The sequence below is a fragment of the Salminus brasiliensis genome, chromosome 6 (genome assembly GCF_030463535.1).
Source record: "Salminus brasiliensis chromosome 6, fSalBra1.hap2, whole genome shotgun sequence".
NCBI classification, from domain to species: domain Eukaryota; kingdom Metazoa; phylum Chordata; class Actinopteri; order Characiformes; family Bryconidae; genus Salminus; species Salminus brasiliensis.
The window spans coordinates 17,896,421-17,914,433 of record NC_132883.1 but is presented as its reverse complement, the minus strand read 5'-3'; the positions used below and the strand labels follow the sequence as shown (position 1 = coordinate 17,914,433).

General features: G+C 39.9%; 1 protein-coding gene across 4 annotated transcripts in view; it reads left to right on the top strand.

Annotated features, from left to right (window-relative positions):
- Positions 1-12,814: 12,814 nt before the first annotated feature.
- Positions 12,815-18,013, top strand: part of LOC140557451 (dmX-like protein 1) — a 38,647-nt gene continuing 33,448 nt past the window's right edge. For 3 of the 4 annotated variants that reach the window (XM_072681888.1, XM_072681885.1, XM_072681889.1), the window contains exons 1-7: positions 12,815-12,955; positions 14,231-14,417; positions 14,830-14,955; positions 17,327-17,398; positions 17,500-17,578; positions 17,696-17,819; positions 17,929-17,995. In XM_072681888.1, coding sequence (XP_072537989.1) covers positions 14,331-14,417; positions 14,830-14,955; positions 17,327-17,398; positions 17,500-17,578; positions 17,696-17,819; positions 17,929-17,995 — 555 coding nt within the window. In that variant the 5' untranslated portion in view covers positions 12,815-12,955; positions 14,231-14,330. Of the gene's footprint in view, positions 12,956-14,208; positions 14,418-14,829; positions 14,956-17,326; positions 17,399-17,499; positions 17,579-17,695; positions 17,820-17,928; positions 17,996-18,013 lie in introns of all 4 variants that reach the window. The other variant, XM_072681887.1, reaches the window with a different exon arrangement.

Sequence of the window (18,013 nt, the reverse complement as noted above, 5' to 3'; positions counted from 1 at the left end):
TCACTGTACGAGAAATACTACATGCCCCATAAGACTAAGGAAGCTAGAATTTCTCTCGACACCGATTTCCCAAGGAAACCCCCGCAGGGCTCTGAAAAAAGAGAGTGCTCAGCTAGGCAACTGGCAAAGGTACAAGAGGGAACATGTGTCCTTCCTCTTCCTAGGTAGAAAGTCGAGATAAGCAGATTTATTGTCTTGCCGCTTTTCTCCAAAGTCCTCTGGTCAGAAACTGTATTTCTTCTTGTCATTATAGGCTACTCCATCATTCGTTGGTTTGCGTGTCAGATGAAAGCAATTTGGGCCACTCTGGAAATAGCCTGGCGAGTCAATAAGTAATACAGAAGCCAGCTAATGCTATATCATTTTTGGATTAGAAGATCAATATGTCACCATTTCTTTAATGCATGTTATATAACCGGCTGAAATGTTTAATCAGAATTTAGAAACAGTCTACAAGTAGCCATATGTACATTTTGGTAGAAACGTCATATACATTTGCAGTGCTCATCATAGAACTGTTGCACTCCCTGGTCAGAAAGCAACAGAAATCTCTGCATCTGGAGGTTCTCAAATGTTTTATTCAAGCAGTGAGAGTCTCTTGTGACTGGTTGCTAAACGATTGACTGCAGCTCTGCTTGGTGGGCCAAACTATGCAAAAATATGCACCTTTCCTCATTAAACCTGCTCATCAGACTCAGTATGTGACGCTGTCATGGACAGGAGAACTGGCGCAAGGAAAGGATTTCACTCATTTAAAAGGCAGCACAGGCAGACATTTCAACATTTCAACAAAGAAGAAATAAATAAAACATACTGGCACGAGGTTGTACGCTTCACACTGTTACTGCTAATGTAAAAATATACAATAGGTAACTAATTAATACCTTTTACAATTAATACTTTGCCCTGAGTTAACATGTTGGTGTAATCAGAGGTGGAAAGTAACAAAGTACTTTATTACTGTACTTAATCTACTGTTTTCTCTCTGTACTGTTATATACTTAATGTACTCAAGGGCATCTAAACATAGCGAACAGTGCTTAATATTGATTAATATTTACAGATATTGTCAATCAGTTTTATCGCTTCAGAGTTAAACCAGTTAGTCCTGAGAGGTGGGAATTCTGGGGGTTTCAGTGGCCTGAGAAATGTCTCTTCTGTCTCTACACCACCATTTTAAACCAGTAAATAACTGGAAACCAACACAGTTAAACAGGATTGGGGGGGGGGGGGGGGGGTTGTTAATGGGTGTCAGATGGGTGGTGTCAGTTTTTGTTTTGCTTGTTTAAAACTTTTGATATAATTATGCAGCCAATGAAATACTAAAACAGTCCGTAAATATTTAAAAATCAGTAAATATTTACATCAAATATGAATATTAAGGTATATTAGTGTCAATCAACCATGCATTAACACATTTATCATTTGTGAGCTATATGTGAAACTGGTGAAGTCAGTATTTTACTTATGTTAGTTTTAGTTTTTCTGTACAGAATAGCAGAGATTAAAATGTCTTGTCTATAATGTTGCAGTTGTCGCTGCAATTCTAGCAGAAACCAAATCATTTACATTGCAAGGGTGAGAATGACCCACCATCCAAATAATACCTGCTCTGTGGGGGTCCTGACCATTGAACAGCAGAGTGAAAGGAGTCTAGCAAAGTATGCAGAGAAAGAGATCAACTACAGTCTGGTATTGTAGAACTACAGAGTGCTTCTAATGGGCAGAGTGCATTCCAAGACCGAGATGGTCATAATATTCTGATAGGACTGTGTAGTTTGCCAACTGCTATGTTGAAGATCCAGGATGTGGAAAAATAGCCCAGTATTAGTTCCACTCTAGCACACTCTGACGCTCAGAAACTATTGCACGTACAGGATACTGAATGTTTTCACTGATTTCTCTTTGATTTCTCTATTCCAGAGGCTCCCAACCCATATCCCGTAGCTCCCCTGAGTATTTTGTCATGTTCTCTGCTCTAACACACCTGATCCAACTAATAAGCTAATTAACAAGCCCTTCCTGAGCTGAAGTAGATGTGCTGGAGTATGGAAAACATGAAAAGGTGCAGGACAAGGGGTACTCCAGGACATGGGCCGGTCTACCCCATCGTCAGGCTCTATAGCTTTGCTCATTATAAGAAGCTTCACGGTGGTGAGAGTTTGAGCTTGCCTGAGCTCCTGACCGTCATGTCATGCGCACTTTGGCACAGGTGATGGCAGGATAATTGTCAGAGGGAAAAGGTGGTCTGACCTCCTCACCCTCTTCCTGGATGCTGCTGGAAAGCTCTTCAGGAAGAGGGCGCAGTTAATGTGATGGGATATCCTGATACAGCCACTCCCTTTCCCTCTAAGCCCTATTGTTCCCACAGTCCCAGGATGCTCCACGCTGGCTGAGCGTTTATGCAGATTCAGCCTCCTGACAGCATCGTGGTCATTGCCAGGTACTGATGGGAAGTTCGATTCAGTTTGTACTGAAGCGACTCGTTCAAATTGGTTCAATGAACCAAATGGCTGATTCAATGATTTGTTTATTCAAGAGTTCCATTGATTCTGATTCTCTTCTCTAGTGATGCCATTGAAGAATCACTTCAGCTTCCATAAATGACCATGTTTGTAAGAAGCGAGTGTGAAGTGAAAGCTAAGGCATTGCTCAAACACCATTTGCAACACCTTTATTTCACATGTCTAAAACCCAGACTACAATCTGCTGAGAGCAAGTTCTAAGAGTTTGTTCCTATTTTGTAAAATTGTGATTACATAATCTAATAATGCTAATACACATCTATTACATAATTAGTTTATGAAGGTACATGAAAAGCTGAAAGCTTATTATTTTAATTAAGGGCCAGTAAGAGAGACATAAATGCTGCATATTTGTGAATCACTGTGACAGGTTTAGTAGTGCTTATAGTCTAGCATTATGTGTTCCTCCCTGTACTCCAAGTCCACTTATAACGTTTCTTTGTTTCTATCATTAATAACCAGCCGGAATTCACTTGTATGTTGCTACATTTCAAACTCTCACATATTGTCCCATATGTTGTTTTTACATAAAAACAGCAGATAGCAAACTAGATGAGACATAGGCTAGACTTACATGTCATGAGTTGTGTGCAACATGACTTGGCAGTTATATAAAGCCATTAAAAAAACAAATTAAATCCACATGCAAAGCATTTGATTATTCCACTAGCCAAACCAGCAGCTCCTATTTTTTAAACATTGTATAATTGTTACTATATAAAGTAATATATAATGTTTACTTGCTTATTTGCTTGTTATTTTTTTGTGTATTGTAGAGGTGTAACAATGCACTCATTTTGCTGTTAGCACATTAGCTATTTCTACGTTAGCTCACGGTTAGCACATTAGTCAAGTCAAATTTATTTGTATAGTGCTTTTTGCAACTGTTGTTGTCACAAAGCAGCTTTACATAATTAGTAGTTAGTAAAAGACAGAGACAAAAAGAAGTGATGTAAGACATTAGTTTACAGTTAGTACATGAGTATGTGCTGATATATACATCTTTACCAAATGCTTTCTTTAGGCCTTTGAACATTTATGTTTAAATAGCACAATAGCACCTTTCTGAAATAATCTTTATCTTTTGGATTCCAAAGAATTTTTCAACTCTGTCACTTTGCTTTAAGGGAGAGGAAAATGAAAAACCATGATAACAGCAGGCTGCAGAACAGAATACATAGTGAAACAAGCTGTAATAATAGTAAGTAATAATGGCGCTAACCTTATATTTTCCTTGCCTGTGACAGAATGACATTGACCGCTTCAACCAGTAAAGCAATTGTAACTATGCCATGTCAAATGTTTCAAACAAACAATGCCAGTAGTTTCAAACTAAAATAACAGTATACATACACTAAAGTCTTTTAATCAAGAGAAAGATGGTTTTCTATTATATGGGCGCTTTAAAAAAAGGGTTCAAAATAACGCTTTGTTTGTGAGTGGGACTCAGTTATAGTAAACTGGCCTGGGAGGACACTAGCAGAGAAATTAGTGAAGAGAAAACAAAGGACAAGTATCTTCACAAATCCACAGCTAAGTCAGCAAGAGACAAAGGCAAAGGCAGTACAGTGCAGTGGGAGTCCATTGCGACTTTGGTGAATGGCCAGGATCATGCTGTGAAGCACAGCAACGACATCTCACTCAGTGAAGTAAAAAAAGAGTGCTGCATATTAAAGGATGCAGATGGCGTGTTAGCGCGAGACTTCAACTGAACGACACCGCGTTCTGCCCTGTGATGGTCTTTTTTTTCTGCACACTAGCGTTACCTCCCCTGAATATGATTTCTGTGTCATTATGTATCATTGCGGTTTGGTACAGAGTGCGTCTCTCACAAAGATTGTGTGGCTACAGCCTGTTTTTTTCCCCACCAAACATCACAGAGAGGGCCTCACTCGAGCTTCAATAGCTTTCTGGCACTGCCCTTCTACCTCCAATCCTGTAATTATGGCTTGCCAGAGACATTAACGTAATAAGTCACTGGAGCAGGATACAATAACATTGCAAGCACACTTCAAGGGGAGTCGAATGAATACAGATTTCAAATGTAACTGCATGAAAAATCGTTTTTTTTACTTCCAGTTAGAAATGGGGATTTAGATGATTTACATCTCACAGTGCAGCTCCATGGTCAGACGGCCTCTTTTTTTGGAGTGTATTTGCTTCCATGAGTCTATGACATTCAGCTTTTCCAACAACTCATTCAGCTACACTGGGAATATGTTTTTTTTTTAAGCCACCGGCAAGATGTCATTTGTCAGACTGAACCAGTGGTCTTAAATGTTTCAATACTGCCCCCTTGTGTAGACTCATGCCATTAATTAAGCCTTTCGTTTAAGGCCAACATCAGGTCACATAATCTGAAGATTCATTAACTGGTTTTGAGTTTGTGTCTTCGATACATAAACCTAATCAAAAGCTGGAAGTATTACATTTTGAGAGCAACAGGATAATTTGTAATGGGGATTTACAGCCATTTGTTGAATCAAGCCAGTTGAATCAAGTGTTAGTGTTAAACGCATGAAAATCAGCAATCTGTGCAGGAGTCCAGCTCTCCAGGAATGGAGCATGAAAAAAGCATTTTTCATGAATATGATAACAAAATTAGCCAGCCTATTTTGTTTAAACAAAATTTGTCCAGCCTAAAATACATTCACTGTCTTCTTACCACTTATTACAGGTATGTCACAAAGCTGGATGTTTCATACTTGATATTATTACATCTCTTAATAGCCACACATACCAACACATGAGAAGGCTACCAAGGCTTTATCATACGAGGCAGAGGTACACTGTCTTAGAGGCAGAGGTACACTAGCTTACACTATCTTAGTCTCTTAGAGTTTCAGTAGCCCATAAAAAGAAATAATACTGTGTATGCGTGGGCGCGAAAACAATGCAATATTTATTCTGGATCACAAACTACATCTTTAATAGCTCAGTGACCTACTTCTGACCAGACAACTGTTACACCAACTGCCACAGTGAAAATGTCCTTAAACCATCTTAATGTTGATGGCATGTCAGGCCCTTCATTATTCATAGGAAGGCTGTCTGTCCCACTTATTTCAGCACCTCTTAATTGAGCTTGAAATGCCCTTTCTGCACTTCCCCCTGTGTCAAAGCCTCACAACGGGTATGTGCACAATGTCAGACAGTATACAATATTTAATAAGCAGGATACTGACTGAAGGTTCCTTCAGGGTCATAACCAACACCAGAATTGCTGCAGGCTTATGCTAATTTTATTTAGAATACCCAGTGCAGAGTAATTTGCTATACACTGCTTAGGAAGTGGTGGCTTTAATTTAATGATGTAATGATGAGATGACATAGAGCATAATGAGGATATAGTGACTGAAGCATGTGTGATTACCATTCAATATTTAGTTTAAATCAATTAAATATGGGAAGAATGTTAATTTTACTGTCCACAACAACGGTTAAAGCAACAGTATGCAAGAATTGGTATTTTGCTCCCGGGCTCCTCTACAATAGGGGAGTGTAATTTTCTTTTACGCTGTTGCCATAAATACAAATTGCACTTTGAGCTCCCCCTCGTGGACAGCTGTAAAAATATGCTTTTGTTTACAAGCTGAAAAGGTACAGATCTGGCATGTGAAGTAACAAAACTATGTTTAACTGACAAGGTAGAATATTATTTAAAGGATGTTACACAAATGTGACAAATACGTTATGCAGTTCTTGTGCACTCCCCACCAAAGTTACATAGTGCTGTAGCTGGGGATCCAAGCCTGGAGTGACAATGACAGAGATGCCATTCTCCCTACCACAATGGTCAGTGGACCAATAAAATGCCTTTAAAGTATTTATAGTATGATTGCTACATATTGTTGCTTTAATTCTGCTGGTACAAGGCAGAACCAATTGATTTCTTCAGTCTTCTAGCTAGTTATACCTTCCAAGTACCACACCAAAAAAGTGCCGAAGTGCAAAGCACTGATACTGCTTATTTGTTTCTTTCCCCACAAATTATTTAAATATTATGTAATATTAAATGTATGCGTATTATGTAATACAGGTGTTGAATTGATAGAGCAGAAATGATCATGCAGAAGATCTCCAAGCATTTCTGATGACCAAATTCAAATGGATATTGTAAATCACTTGTCCTGCTTCATGCACAAAACCCCTGTAAGACATGTCACTCTTTCACTCTCTATACCGTAGCACCACACCAATTAACCTTCCAGTTGTGAAATGTCCTGCAGCACAATATACTATTTGGGTTAATTTGTCCTTGACTCCTGACAGTACGTCTCTACGGAAACACTAAAACCTTTAAAGACACCAGGAAAGTGACAAAAGTCTTTTATGGTAATTTAACATGTTTGTTTCCAAGCATTGAAATGTTTAAAATATTGGTCTACATTCCTGTACAAATGGTTGGCCAGTGATGGTCTGCTTGGAGTTTAAAAAATGGATATTTAAGTGGATTTTGAGAGTATTCTCCTCAAGCTATGAGTTAAGTTAAGCTCCTGCATATATCTGCTCTCTACCAAACCAGCGGGGCCTACTGCAGAATTATAGACATGCCTGTAGCCCAGTTCCAATGGGGACTATAATAAAATCAATTATTACAGTGAGGTCAGGTAAGTGTAGCTGAGCAATTTCTGACCTACTTTTTTGCTCTTACTCAAGTTGTTGAATAGAGCATTTATGCAACAGGGTTTGGGCTAGTTCACTGGCATCCTATAATGAATTATTAAGCTTGCAGGCGAAGAGAATGCCTCATGAACAGTGGTGGAGGACAAAAGTATATAGCATTTCATTCCTGTTCCACAAAGCTTGTTATTGTTGTTTTATGTTTAGATACAGTGCCTTTAAGTATCTACCCACTTGTTATCCTCTTTTATTGCTTTTATTAATGGAATCATGGTCAATCAATATAATTTGGCTTTTTTGTTTTACAAGAATTAACTCAAAAAAATGATGTCAACATGCAAACAAATATATATATATATAAACAGATTTCTATGACTGAATGTCAAATAAATTGATGCTGCTACATACATGTGAGGATGGTGTGTTTGTGGTGATGAGCAATGTCTGGTGTCCACCAACCATAAATAATAAAACATAAAACAACCTAAATGAGCATGTTATATTACTGTGGTTGTAATCTATATTAACGGATCCACTGTCGCCCCGGAAGTTCTAAGACAAAGTTGTTGTCATGTTGTCAGCTGATTATCAAAGCTTTCTTGAGCTGAATTAGTTAGAGAGGGGAAAACATAAAGCTACGCAGCGATATGGCAAGCTCCAGGATTGGAACTGGAAAAAGTTACATTGCATTTTAATGAACCTCAAAGATGGAATAAGAAGCAACAAACCATAATTTCATTGGTTTTGTGCATCTGTAAAGCACACTCATAAAAACTAAAGGGCATAGCATTAACTTTAGAAGCAGAAAATGTGTTTTAATAGGGTAGGGTGGTCCTTTCTCTTATGCAACATGGAAAGGGAGAGGAATAAACAGCCTAGGGTACCTCTTTAGTGATGGCTCTCTCATGATCTTCGACCTTCTGAAACAGATGTCATTTGATATTCACAATTTCAAAGCCGACCTCTGCTTTATTACTGAAAAAAAAGTTCACTCAAACCCAAGAAACCCAAGAAGAAAACTCTCTCATATCTATGAACTCTTCTCAAATCATGACAACACCACTTCACTACTAACAGACAAATCAGACTCAAACCAAAAATGACTGGCAAATTTGTCACAACACATTCACTATGCCATCCAATTTTAACATACAGCTAATTCAATCCAAAATATTACAAAGAACACAAATCACTACCTATAAAATGCACCTGATGGGTCTCAACGGCACCAACACCTGTACACACTGTCCAACTTCAACAGATAACCACTATCATGAATTCTGGAACTGGCCCCCTGTCAGACAGTTTTGGTCGGAGGTTATGCGAGAGCTATCCAAGAGCCTCAGCCTCAGCATCCCCCCACCACCATAGCCCTGTTTGGTGACCTTTCCTCCTTATCAACCCCAAAACATCTGCAAAAATTCATCCTCATGATCAAAACAAAATGATCAATAAAGCACTGGTACAACTGGCAACTTAAATATTCAATTGTGGAACGACTTACATTTACCATAAAATATCATATCAATAACTACAGCATCATCTGGTCCCCATTCTTGCAATTTATCCAGAGCTGATCCCTCCACTTAAACTCGATTATTTGTGTGTTTATTTATCTTTATTTACATATAAATATTCCTCCACAATTTTCCTCCTTCAACGTGCCTGCTCAATACTTTACCACAATGATACCCCCTGTCTGTTGTTCTGTCTTGTCGTACATTGTTCATTTTGTTTTATAACTGCATCTTTCCTCACATACTGTTCTGTATTTGTGATCATGTATGTGCGCACAAAAACAATTATTAAAGGGAAAAAGTGTATTTTATAGTTTTGTATAGTATAGTTTTGTGTAATGTGCAAGGTGTGACTTCAGACCTTTTAAATACATACAGGGTTATTATAGTACATAATATAGTATTCAAGAGGATTTTTTGTGACAATAGTGGGAAAACAATTGCCGCTAAATAGAACAATTCTCAAAAGGTTATCAACACCAATGCAAATAACCCTTTAACCAGGCAAGAACCCTTTAACTATACAAGAACCATTGGCTCTACTAAAGAAACCTTGGAGAACCTTTTTAAGAGTGTACATGGCAATGCCATTTTAACAAGGCATTTTCAAAAGCCTATTACAGGACTAGAAATCTTTATTATTACAGGACTAGAAATCTTTATTATTACAGGTCTAGAAATCTTTATTATTACAGGACTCGAAATCTTTACTATGTATTTTATGGTCTTACATTTCTTCCTGTGGTGTGCAAAACTCCAAACTGCATTATCATTGCTCTCCGGAAGTAAAGCTGCCACACCTTTCCTCATTCTAGAAGTGGTAACAGAATGCCTGGACCAAAGGCATCTTCTTACAAAGATGATTCTTAAATTGGATATTAAGCTCTTCAGGGGTTGAATAGGGCTTATTGGGGTAGGGAATAGATTCAACACTTAAGTATCATGCATGTCATAAATATTTCCTAAAAGAACATTGTCAAGTATACATGACATACAAGCAATTTTTAATCAGGTGTTTCATTATAACACAACTATTACAGTAGAGACACACCTTATCTGTGGCTTGTAAATGCTTGCAATGCTTGTAAATAGCAACCAATCTTTGTCCAAAAATGGCCAAAAAACAAAAAATGGTGAAAAACTGGCTGTTTTTTTTTTTTTTTTTTTTTTACATTTTTTTAGTGACATGGATGCATTGAGGGTTATATAGTAGTGTAATTGTCAAGCTAATCTAGTGCTAACATGCTCACTCTGCATAAATTAGCTAGCTAGCTAGATAGGTTAGATTACATCGCACGAGTTTGCTCGCACTAGCTAGCGCTAACTTAGCTAGCTACCTCTTCCATTATCTTGCTTGCTCTAAAACCACCCTTCTTTACACACTTTAAGCATCAGGTTTTATTTGACTACTAATATATGAAAGCTACTTAGAGTTCAATAAGTTAGCTAGCTAGCTGACTGGTTAACGTTAGCTAGCTAGCTAAATCGGCTACTGACTGGTCCCGAGAAATGAAAATAAGACAGACACACTGTTATATTAGCTAATAGATCTACATTTAAGAAAAACAGCACTAACTACACTAACTGACCGTTAGCTGTAGCGGCTGAACTGCCCCTGGATCCACCGCAGTTTGACCGGATGTTGAATTCTAAATGACAGTCGAAGGGGCTCGAGCTGAGCCGTTGAGTTTCCGTTGGATTTTGAATTTGGCGCGTTTTGCTCAGAAAGACACGTGACCTTCTTTCGATCTGCTGCCAAGTGGCTAACACCGAGCCTGTAGACACTGTAGACTGTCAATACAGAGGCAATGTAAGTTTGCCTTCACAATTTTGACTATTGCCTTTATCTACGTTTTTTTTAATGCCTTTTTATTTGAGTAATGGTGGCATTTTATTGTGAGTAAAAATGGCTATTTTATTTTATAACTAAATAAATATAAGTTATGTAGGTAAAGAATCATTTGAAGTAAACTGTCCTTTCTTAAACAGCACGTTTTACATATTACCATCAAATGTTTAAATGGTTGCTAGAATCCAGCTATTTAGTCACTAAAGCTCCATCCCAGTGTAGTGCAGAGTATTGTGGTCTACATACTGACTTCTGTGTTTAGTAGTATCTAAGCTTAGAGGAGATATGTTGGATCCTAGTCGATACAAACTAGCTAAAGATATTTTCTGAGTAAACAGTGAAGCACTATGGTAAATCGCTCTGGTTAAGGATGTCTGCTAAATGCCTTGTTTGTACATTTTAATTATTTAAGTAAAATAAAGTGTTAAACTGTTCAATTTCCTATTAGAAAGTATTTTTATCTTAGTAAATGTGGACAACAACAAAAAATATTAAGCAGTGTGCTATTCTTTGGTCAGTTTATATTAGGCACGATGGGTCTAAGCTGGATTTTAGAATGACGGAAATAAGATAATATAAGATAAGATAGTCCTTTATTAGTCCCACAGTGTGGAAATCAGTGAACATCCAGGGTATGAACATCGAGAGTGTGGACTACCTGGATGTTCATCTGAACAACAAACCAGACTGGTCAGTTAACACTGCTGCACTGCTGCAGGCCAGAGCAGACTCTACCTGCTGAGGAGACTGAGGTCCTTTGGGGTGCAGGGAGCACTCCTGAGGACGTTCTTCGACACAGTGGTGGCATCTGCCATGTTTTATGGAGTGGTCTGCTGGGTAGCAGTAGCATCTCGACGGCAGATAAGAAGAGACTGGACAAACTCATAAAGAGGGCCAGCTCTGTCCTGGGGTGCTTCTTAGACCCAGTGCAGGTGGTGGGAGACAGGAGGATGACAGCCAAGCTGGCATCCATGCTGGAGAACAGCTCCCACCCCATGCATGAGACTCTGGCAGCACTGGGCAGCTCCTTTAGTGACAGGCTGCTTCACCCCAAGTGTGTGAAGGAGCGGTATCGCAGGTCCTTCCTTCCTGCTGCCGTCAGACTGCACAACCAGCACTGCTCCCAGTGGACCACATACACACACATGTTCAGGGAACAGAGATCCCTCAATGTAAAAATACTATGTGCAATACCCCCCCCCCCCCCCCCCCCATTTGCAATTAAGAGTCATTTGCAATAACCTGTAAATAATATTGCTATTGCTTTTTAAATTCTTATTTATATTGTGTACATAGTGCAAATTATTTATCTACATTTTTTTTGTAACTGAGTGTCTTGCTATCCCTTTCTGCTGTGACACTGAGAATTTCCCCACTGTGGGACTAATAAAGGAAATGAATGGGAATTGCTGCTATTGCACACAGTGGTAAACATGGTAAACGTGGCCCTTTTCAATGTATTTGTTGGGATTATGTATTAAACTGGGATGTACTTTGAGCAGCATTTTTATGTGTGAAAGATGCTAAGTAAATAAAATTATAATTATAAATAGGGGTGTGTGGATTACTATAATAACAACAACAACAACAACAATAATAATAATAATAATAATGTCTCCTCTATTATTATGTTTTTTTCATTCATAATTGGTGAACATGTGTTGTTAAACTGATTAACTGTACAGTAATCAGGAAATGTGTGTTTCTGATGTGTGAACCTGCAGAAATGGCGACGTGTAACTCTGGCACGACACCGACTTGCATCATATGGACAAAAGTATTGGGACATTTGCTCATGCATTGTCTCTTCTGACTTCAAGAGTATTAAAACTTAAAAGTTTATTTTTTTGGTGTTGAAACATTGTTGTGAGGATTTGATTGCATTCTGATTTGCAACAAGGGCGTTAGGATGTTGTTAGGAGGTCAGGAGGTGGGACAGTTCCACTGCTCGACAGTTGAGTGTTGGGGGGGCTTTAAACTCCTCAAGCCCACGTCTGGCCTTAGACTTGGTGCCAATAGGCTCCTGGCAGTACTTCTCTACAGGGACGAGACAAGCGATGTGTGTGTGTGCGTGTATGTGTGTGTGTGGGCGCGCGCGCGCGCGCGCATTTATACATCTGGGTCAGCAATGGGTGCAACATTAGAAGAGGTGTCCACAAATGTTTGGACGTACAGTGTATTTACGCTGCTGATTTCCTATGTGTTTGCTAGCGCAGAAAGCTAAAAGTGGGTTATCAAACGAACTTCGCATAGTTAACACCCGAGAACTACAACAACCACAATGCACTGCGCTGGAAACACCTCACCAAACAGAGCCTGTACACATCAGCTCGCAGCGAGATGTTCTCTAAAATGCCAGCGAGCGATATGTGTGGCGCTTGTCTCCCCTAATGAAGAAGGGGGGTACACATTATTGACACACATAACCTGCGAACTTTGAGGTAAGACCCCTGTGGTTTAGCTGCAGTCCTTGCACTCGGTCGTGGTGCTCGCTAACGTTAGCCAAAGCAAGCCCAGAACAGTAGTGCTATCGGTGCAGTCTGCGACCTACCAGTGATGGGATTCAGGCAAGTAGCTCACAGGAGTGCTCCTGCTAGCTTGTCTGCCATCGCCCGCGTTCATAAATATCTGCATAAACTAAAGACAGCGGCGCAACACCAGAGGGTAACGTTATACTGTGCGGAAATTGGAGCGGTTTAGACCTGAAGTAATGCTGAATGTGGCGCTACTGCTAATGCTGATGTTGACAGTCACGGTTAATCCAGCTAGTTACTAACGTATGCAGGTGACTGTCACACCGGTGAACGACACCTAAGCAGCTGTGCTCTCTTGCCTCACTGATTAAAGAGCAGGTCATTTAGCTACAAGCTAGCTAGCTAGTTGTTGACGTACTTTGGCCAGCTAGCTGAGTAAAGTAGGGTCTGAATGAATTGAACACAGTGTTAGCTTAGATAGCTTGTAGCTCTGACAGCTAGCTTTCCTGACTGGGCAGCTCACTAGCCAGTTAGCCGGCTAGCTACTGTTGGCAAGTGAGTTGGACAAATTAGCTAGATCGCTAGCTAATAATTATGCAACGTTTAAATGCGTTGTAGCCTTTATATAACGACCACGAGGCTTGACCAGTACCGCGGGGTTGTGTTTTTATGGACTTGCTAGTTTAGCTAGTTTGTGTGTTAGCCTGCGTGCTAGTCCAGTTAGCTCGGTTACGCCAGCATGTTGCTGACCGTCACGTCATCACGTGAGATAACACACGGTACTGATCTGGAGACTTTCTGTACGGGACAGCTTCTCAGCTTCTCTCGACTGACTTTCACACACAGTGTACATTTTATAGTTTTACCTCCATGTTCACCCTCAATGTAAAGAATGACCTGTTTGTTGTTTATTTATTTATTAGTTGGTGAAGCTCAAAAGTGTTGTTGAGTGCAGATGCTCTGTGGACTACAGAAGTGGAAGTGGAAGTGGACTGTCATAAACTTGGTCTGTTAAAACCGAAGCTTGGTAACTTTGTTCACTGTATGATTGTGAAGGTTTTTTGGACTGTAAAATCAGCTTAGGCGGCCCTTAGGGTACCGAGTCCGATTAGCGTAGTAAAATATGTATTTTAGTATAGGAACGTAATAACCGAGCTCAAGAAATGGGAAGTCATCAAGGTCATCAGTTGTCTTTTTATGCCCTATGTTTGTTCTTATAGATTCTTTCACTTCATCTCTAAGGTGGATATCGTTGACACAGTTGTGGAAGACCATGACATTGCTTGGGTCTCTCTCGAATGTCAGTCGGCCTAAGGATGCCATTTGAAATTTGAAGGAGACAATGAATCTACACCAAGTTCTCACTGGGGCAGTCAACCCCGGGGACAACTGTTTCTCTGTGGGGAGCATAAACAACGTACCGTTCACGGTAAGGAAGCCGGACTAATTGTGTATGGCATCATTCCCACAAGCTGTTGCTCAGAGGGTTTCATTCTGCTGCATGGACGGAAATCAATATCCGTCTATATTCTGTGTCTTCGTCCTCCAGACCGTTGCCTAGGTGACTTTCTGCCAGTTCATGAAATGCTCTGCACAGTCATCCTTTCAAGTGCATTTTCTCATGTATTACTCAAAAGGAAGCTTTATCTGGACCTTACGTTTTCGTAATGGTCACTGCATTCAGGGTTGTCCTGCTGAGAGAGGGTGAACCCTCCACTCTTCTGAACAGCTTTTTTTTTTGTAATGACCTTCTTTTGTAATTTTCCCCATTTAATGAATATTCATGACTGTGAGGGTGGACTTGCATGTTCCAAATAAACATTCATGTGCTCCTACGACAGGCCTATGCCTCTGGCTGTGACATTGTGATCTTGGGGAGTGACTTTGAGAGGCTTCAGATCATCCCAGGTGCCAAACATGGGAACATCCAAGTCGGGTGTGTGGACTGCTCTCAGCAGGGGGGGCAGGTAAGAGTATTTGGCAAATCTTGTTTTATAACTGTGGCTCAATGATGTTCTTGAAAGAAAATGTACCTATAACGTTCAAAATTAGGGGTGTGTTCCAATTACAAACTAATTACTAACACTAACAAGTATCTAAAATAGATAAAAATGTTAAATACTCAAAATATCCATGATACATACTCAGAACTGGTCTGTAAAAATGAGGGGGGGAGGTGGATAACGATGCAAATGCAATGCTGGCAGAGATGTGTGTTGGCAGAGCAACACTTCATCACTTCCTGTTGGTATGAAACTGGTTAGTACATTAATATTTTGTGTACTAACCTGCCAAACCCGTACTACTAAGATTAGTATATTGTAAATACATTAGTCTATTTACGTATTAGTGTCTGGTACGCAATCGGGACACAGCTTAGGGTTAGTGGTCAGGCAGCCTAATTTTTAGCACAGTGAGAATGAATATCTAATATAATAATAAACTGAAATGCTTCTGCTTGTGCTGCCATGCTGCTTTCAATGTAGAATGCATATGTTAAAATAAATGGCCTCTGAATAATTCCAGAGAGTTTGTGAATAAACATTTTATAATAGACACAGCACAGCAGTGTTGGCATGAAATGATTACAGACCTGTAGGGGTATAATGATTCACAACATTCATAATTTGATTGGATATAGTGTTTTCTCAAGGTTATACGTTTTCAATAAAACATCATCAAAACCTAAGGAGTACCTGAAATGGTAAAAGTGCAGCGTTTACAAGCTCATATATGCTAACTAGCACTGTGGTTCTCCTCCATCCTCTTGATTTCAAGGTAAAGAGGAAATTACTCTTGACTGGGGCATGTAATGCCCAAGCAGTGGTCATGTGTAGGCTGATGTTGCCACTTTGAGTTGTGTAGCTCATTAAGAAACGAGCTAAGCTGTTTGTTGAACAGGCGTGGTTTAGATTAGACATAAGCCAAATGTGTCATTTTGTCCTACAGACGAATGGCTCAATATGACTCATTCCTGCATGACAGGATTGTGTCCTTTGTGGACGGAGGAAATGTCTAACGTTTTGTCTGTACTTGTATGTTCTGACTGCCATGTCCAGCAACAACACAGAGAAAGAAATGTAGTATGGAATTACATCATGTAATCAACAGGGGCGTTGGGATTAAAACCGGGAGAGCGAGTGCTATAGGACAGCCATTGTGACTAGCTGCAGAGCCCAAAATAAGCACCCATTTTTCTCTAAATAACATAAGCTGTCCATTATTTCAAGTGCAGGATTGCAATTGCAATGGCTGTACTTGTGTGCTTATGTTTATTATGCCAATTCTTGTGGAAAATGTGAAGATATACCCCCCCAGCCATGCTTTCCAAATTTCAGTCTTGCATATACCATATTGTGCATATTTTTGTGTTTTTGAATTTGTTTTACACCCCTTACCCAGCCCTCAAAGGGGCTTGTTTATTAGTCAGTGTGTTTAATCAAGGTTACTAGATGAGGGAAATCACAACATTGTGCATCCACTGTCTACAGGACTTACTTTGGGAGCCCCTTTTAGAATGTCAAGATGGTATACCGTTAAAGATATGTACTGAAATTTACTCTGGCTAGACTAGGCAAACCACCTTCTGATGGCAAGTGTGAGAATCCCTAGGACCCCCCCCCCCCCCCCCCCTTGCCATTGTCCATCCACTAGAACTAACCTTCTGATGGCTACCAGTGCTAGGAGTGTAAATGCTAACATTTACTTTGTCCAAGACATAGGAAGCTCTACGGAATCTTTTTGAGCTCAGCGTTGTTGAAAAGCTGGAGGAGATCGCTAACTTCTGTAAAGTTCTGTTACATTAGCTAGTGTTTACATTTCTGCCATTTTGCTGACACTATAAATGTAAATGTGCATACAGATACCTGTGTTGGCTAGCAGCGCATGTGTGATGTGGGAGAGAGGGAGGGCTATCGCTCCTAGCTAGAGTGAAGAAGACCAGTGCCCTCTTATGTGCCGTTACTGGAAACCAGTAAAACGGGAAAACCTACAAAAGCTTTTTGGGAGTTGTACAGGAACTGAAGGCTGTGTGCATGCACACCGGCTGCCTTTTGTGTTTGAGCTGTTTTTTTTTTTTTTTCATGTTTGTTTGTTTGCTTTGCTGGCTAGCAAATGCAGAATGAAGCTAGATAACGAATATTCTTGCGTGGAAGCTAGAAAACACCCTTTCAACAGCCTGCACAAAAAATGTCCACCCAAAGCTTTTGTATTTTTTTTTTTGCCTCCAAATATATTACTCCCACCTTCAAGCTAGGTCATCAAAGGGGGTCTTGTCGGAGTTTCCCTTAAAGTGTTTAAACCCCCTGAAAGACATTTGCTTCATCTTGTTTCCAACAGATAGCTGCATCCTACGGAAACATAATTTGCATATTTGAGCCTGTGCAGATCAGCCCAAAGGAAAAGAGACAGGTGAGCTTAATTGACTTATCTTAATAACCAGCTTCTCAATTATGCATCTTTTTGCACTTTTTGTGCCATACTGACACATTCTATATTTTAATCCTTGACAGAAACTGAACTACCACTGGCAAAAAACTGGCCAGTTCATTTTGCAGTCTATAGCACACAACCTTGCCTGGAGCCCCACAGGTACAATAATATCTGTGCATTTTACACTGACAAGTGTTTGCACTCAGTCTTTGAAACATTTGTCTCTCTTCTTTTTTCTTTATTTTTTTTGTCTCTTTCTTCTTTATGGGTTTATAGGCGCTACTCTCCTGACTGGGTCAAATTGCCTACAGTTATGGTCCAATGTGAATTTCTATTGTGGTGCTGAGGGGCAGACCAGTAGTGATCCTCCATGTTCTTGGAGGTGTATATGGCAGTGCAAGTAAGTTGTGCATGGAAGCTCTTGGAATTCTATATCTGCTCTTGATGTTTCACCTCCGGTCATGTTGCTAATAATCCCCCCCACTCCGATCTTCTTTTTAACATTGTAGGACTGCTTCACCTATTCACTTAATGAAGTTTTCTCCAGGTGGAGAATTTTTTGCCACTGCCGGGCAGGTCTGTATACAGCACACT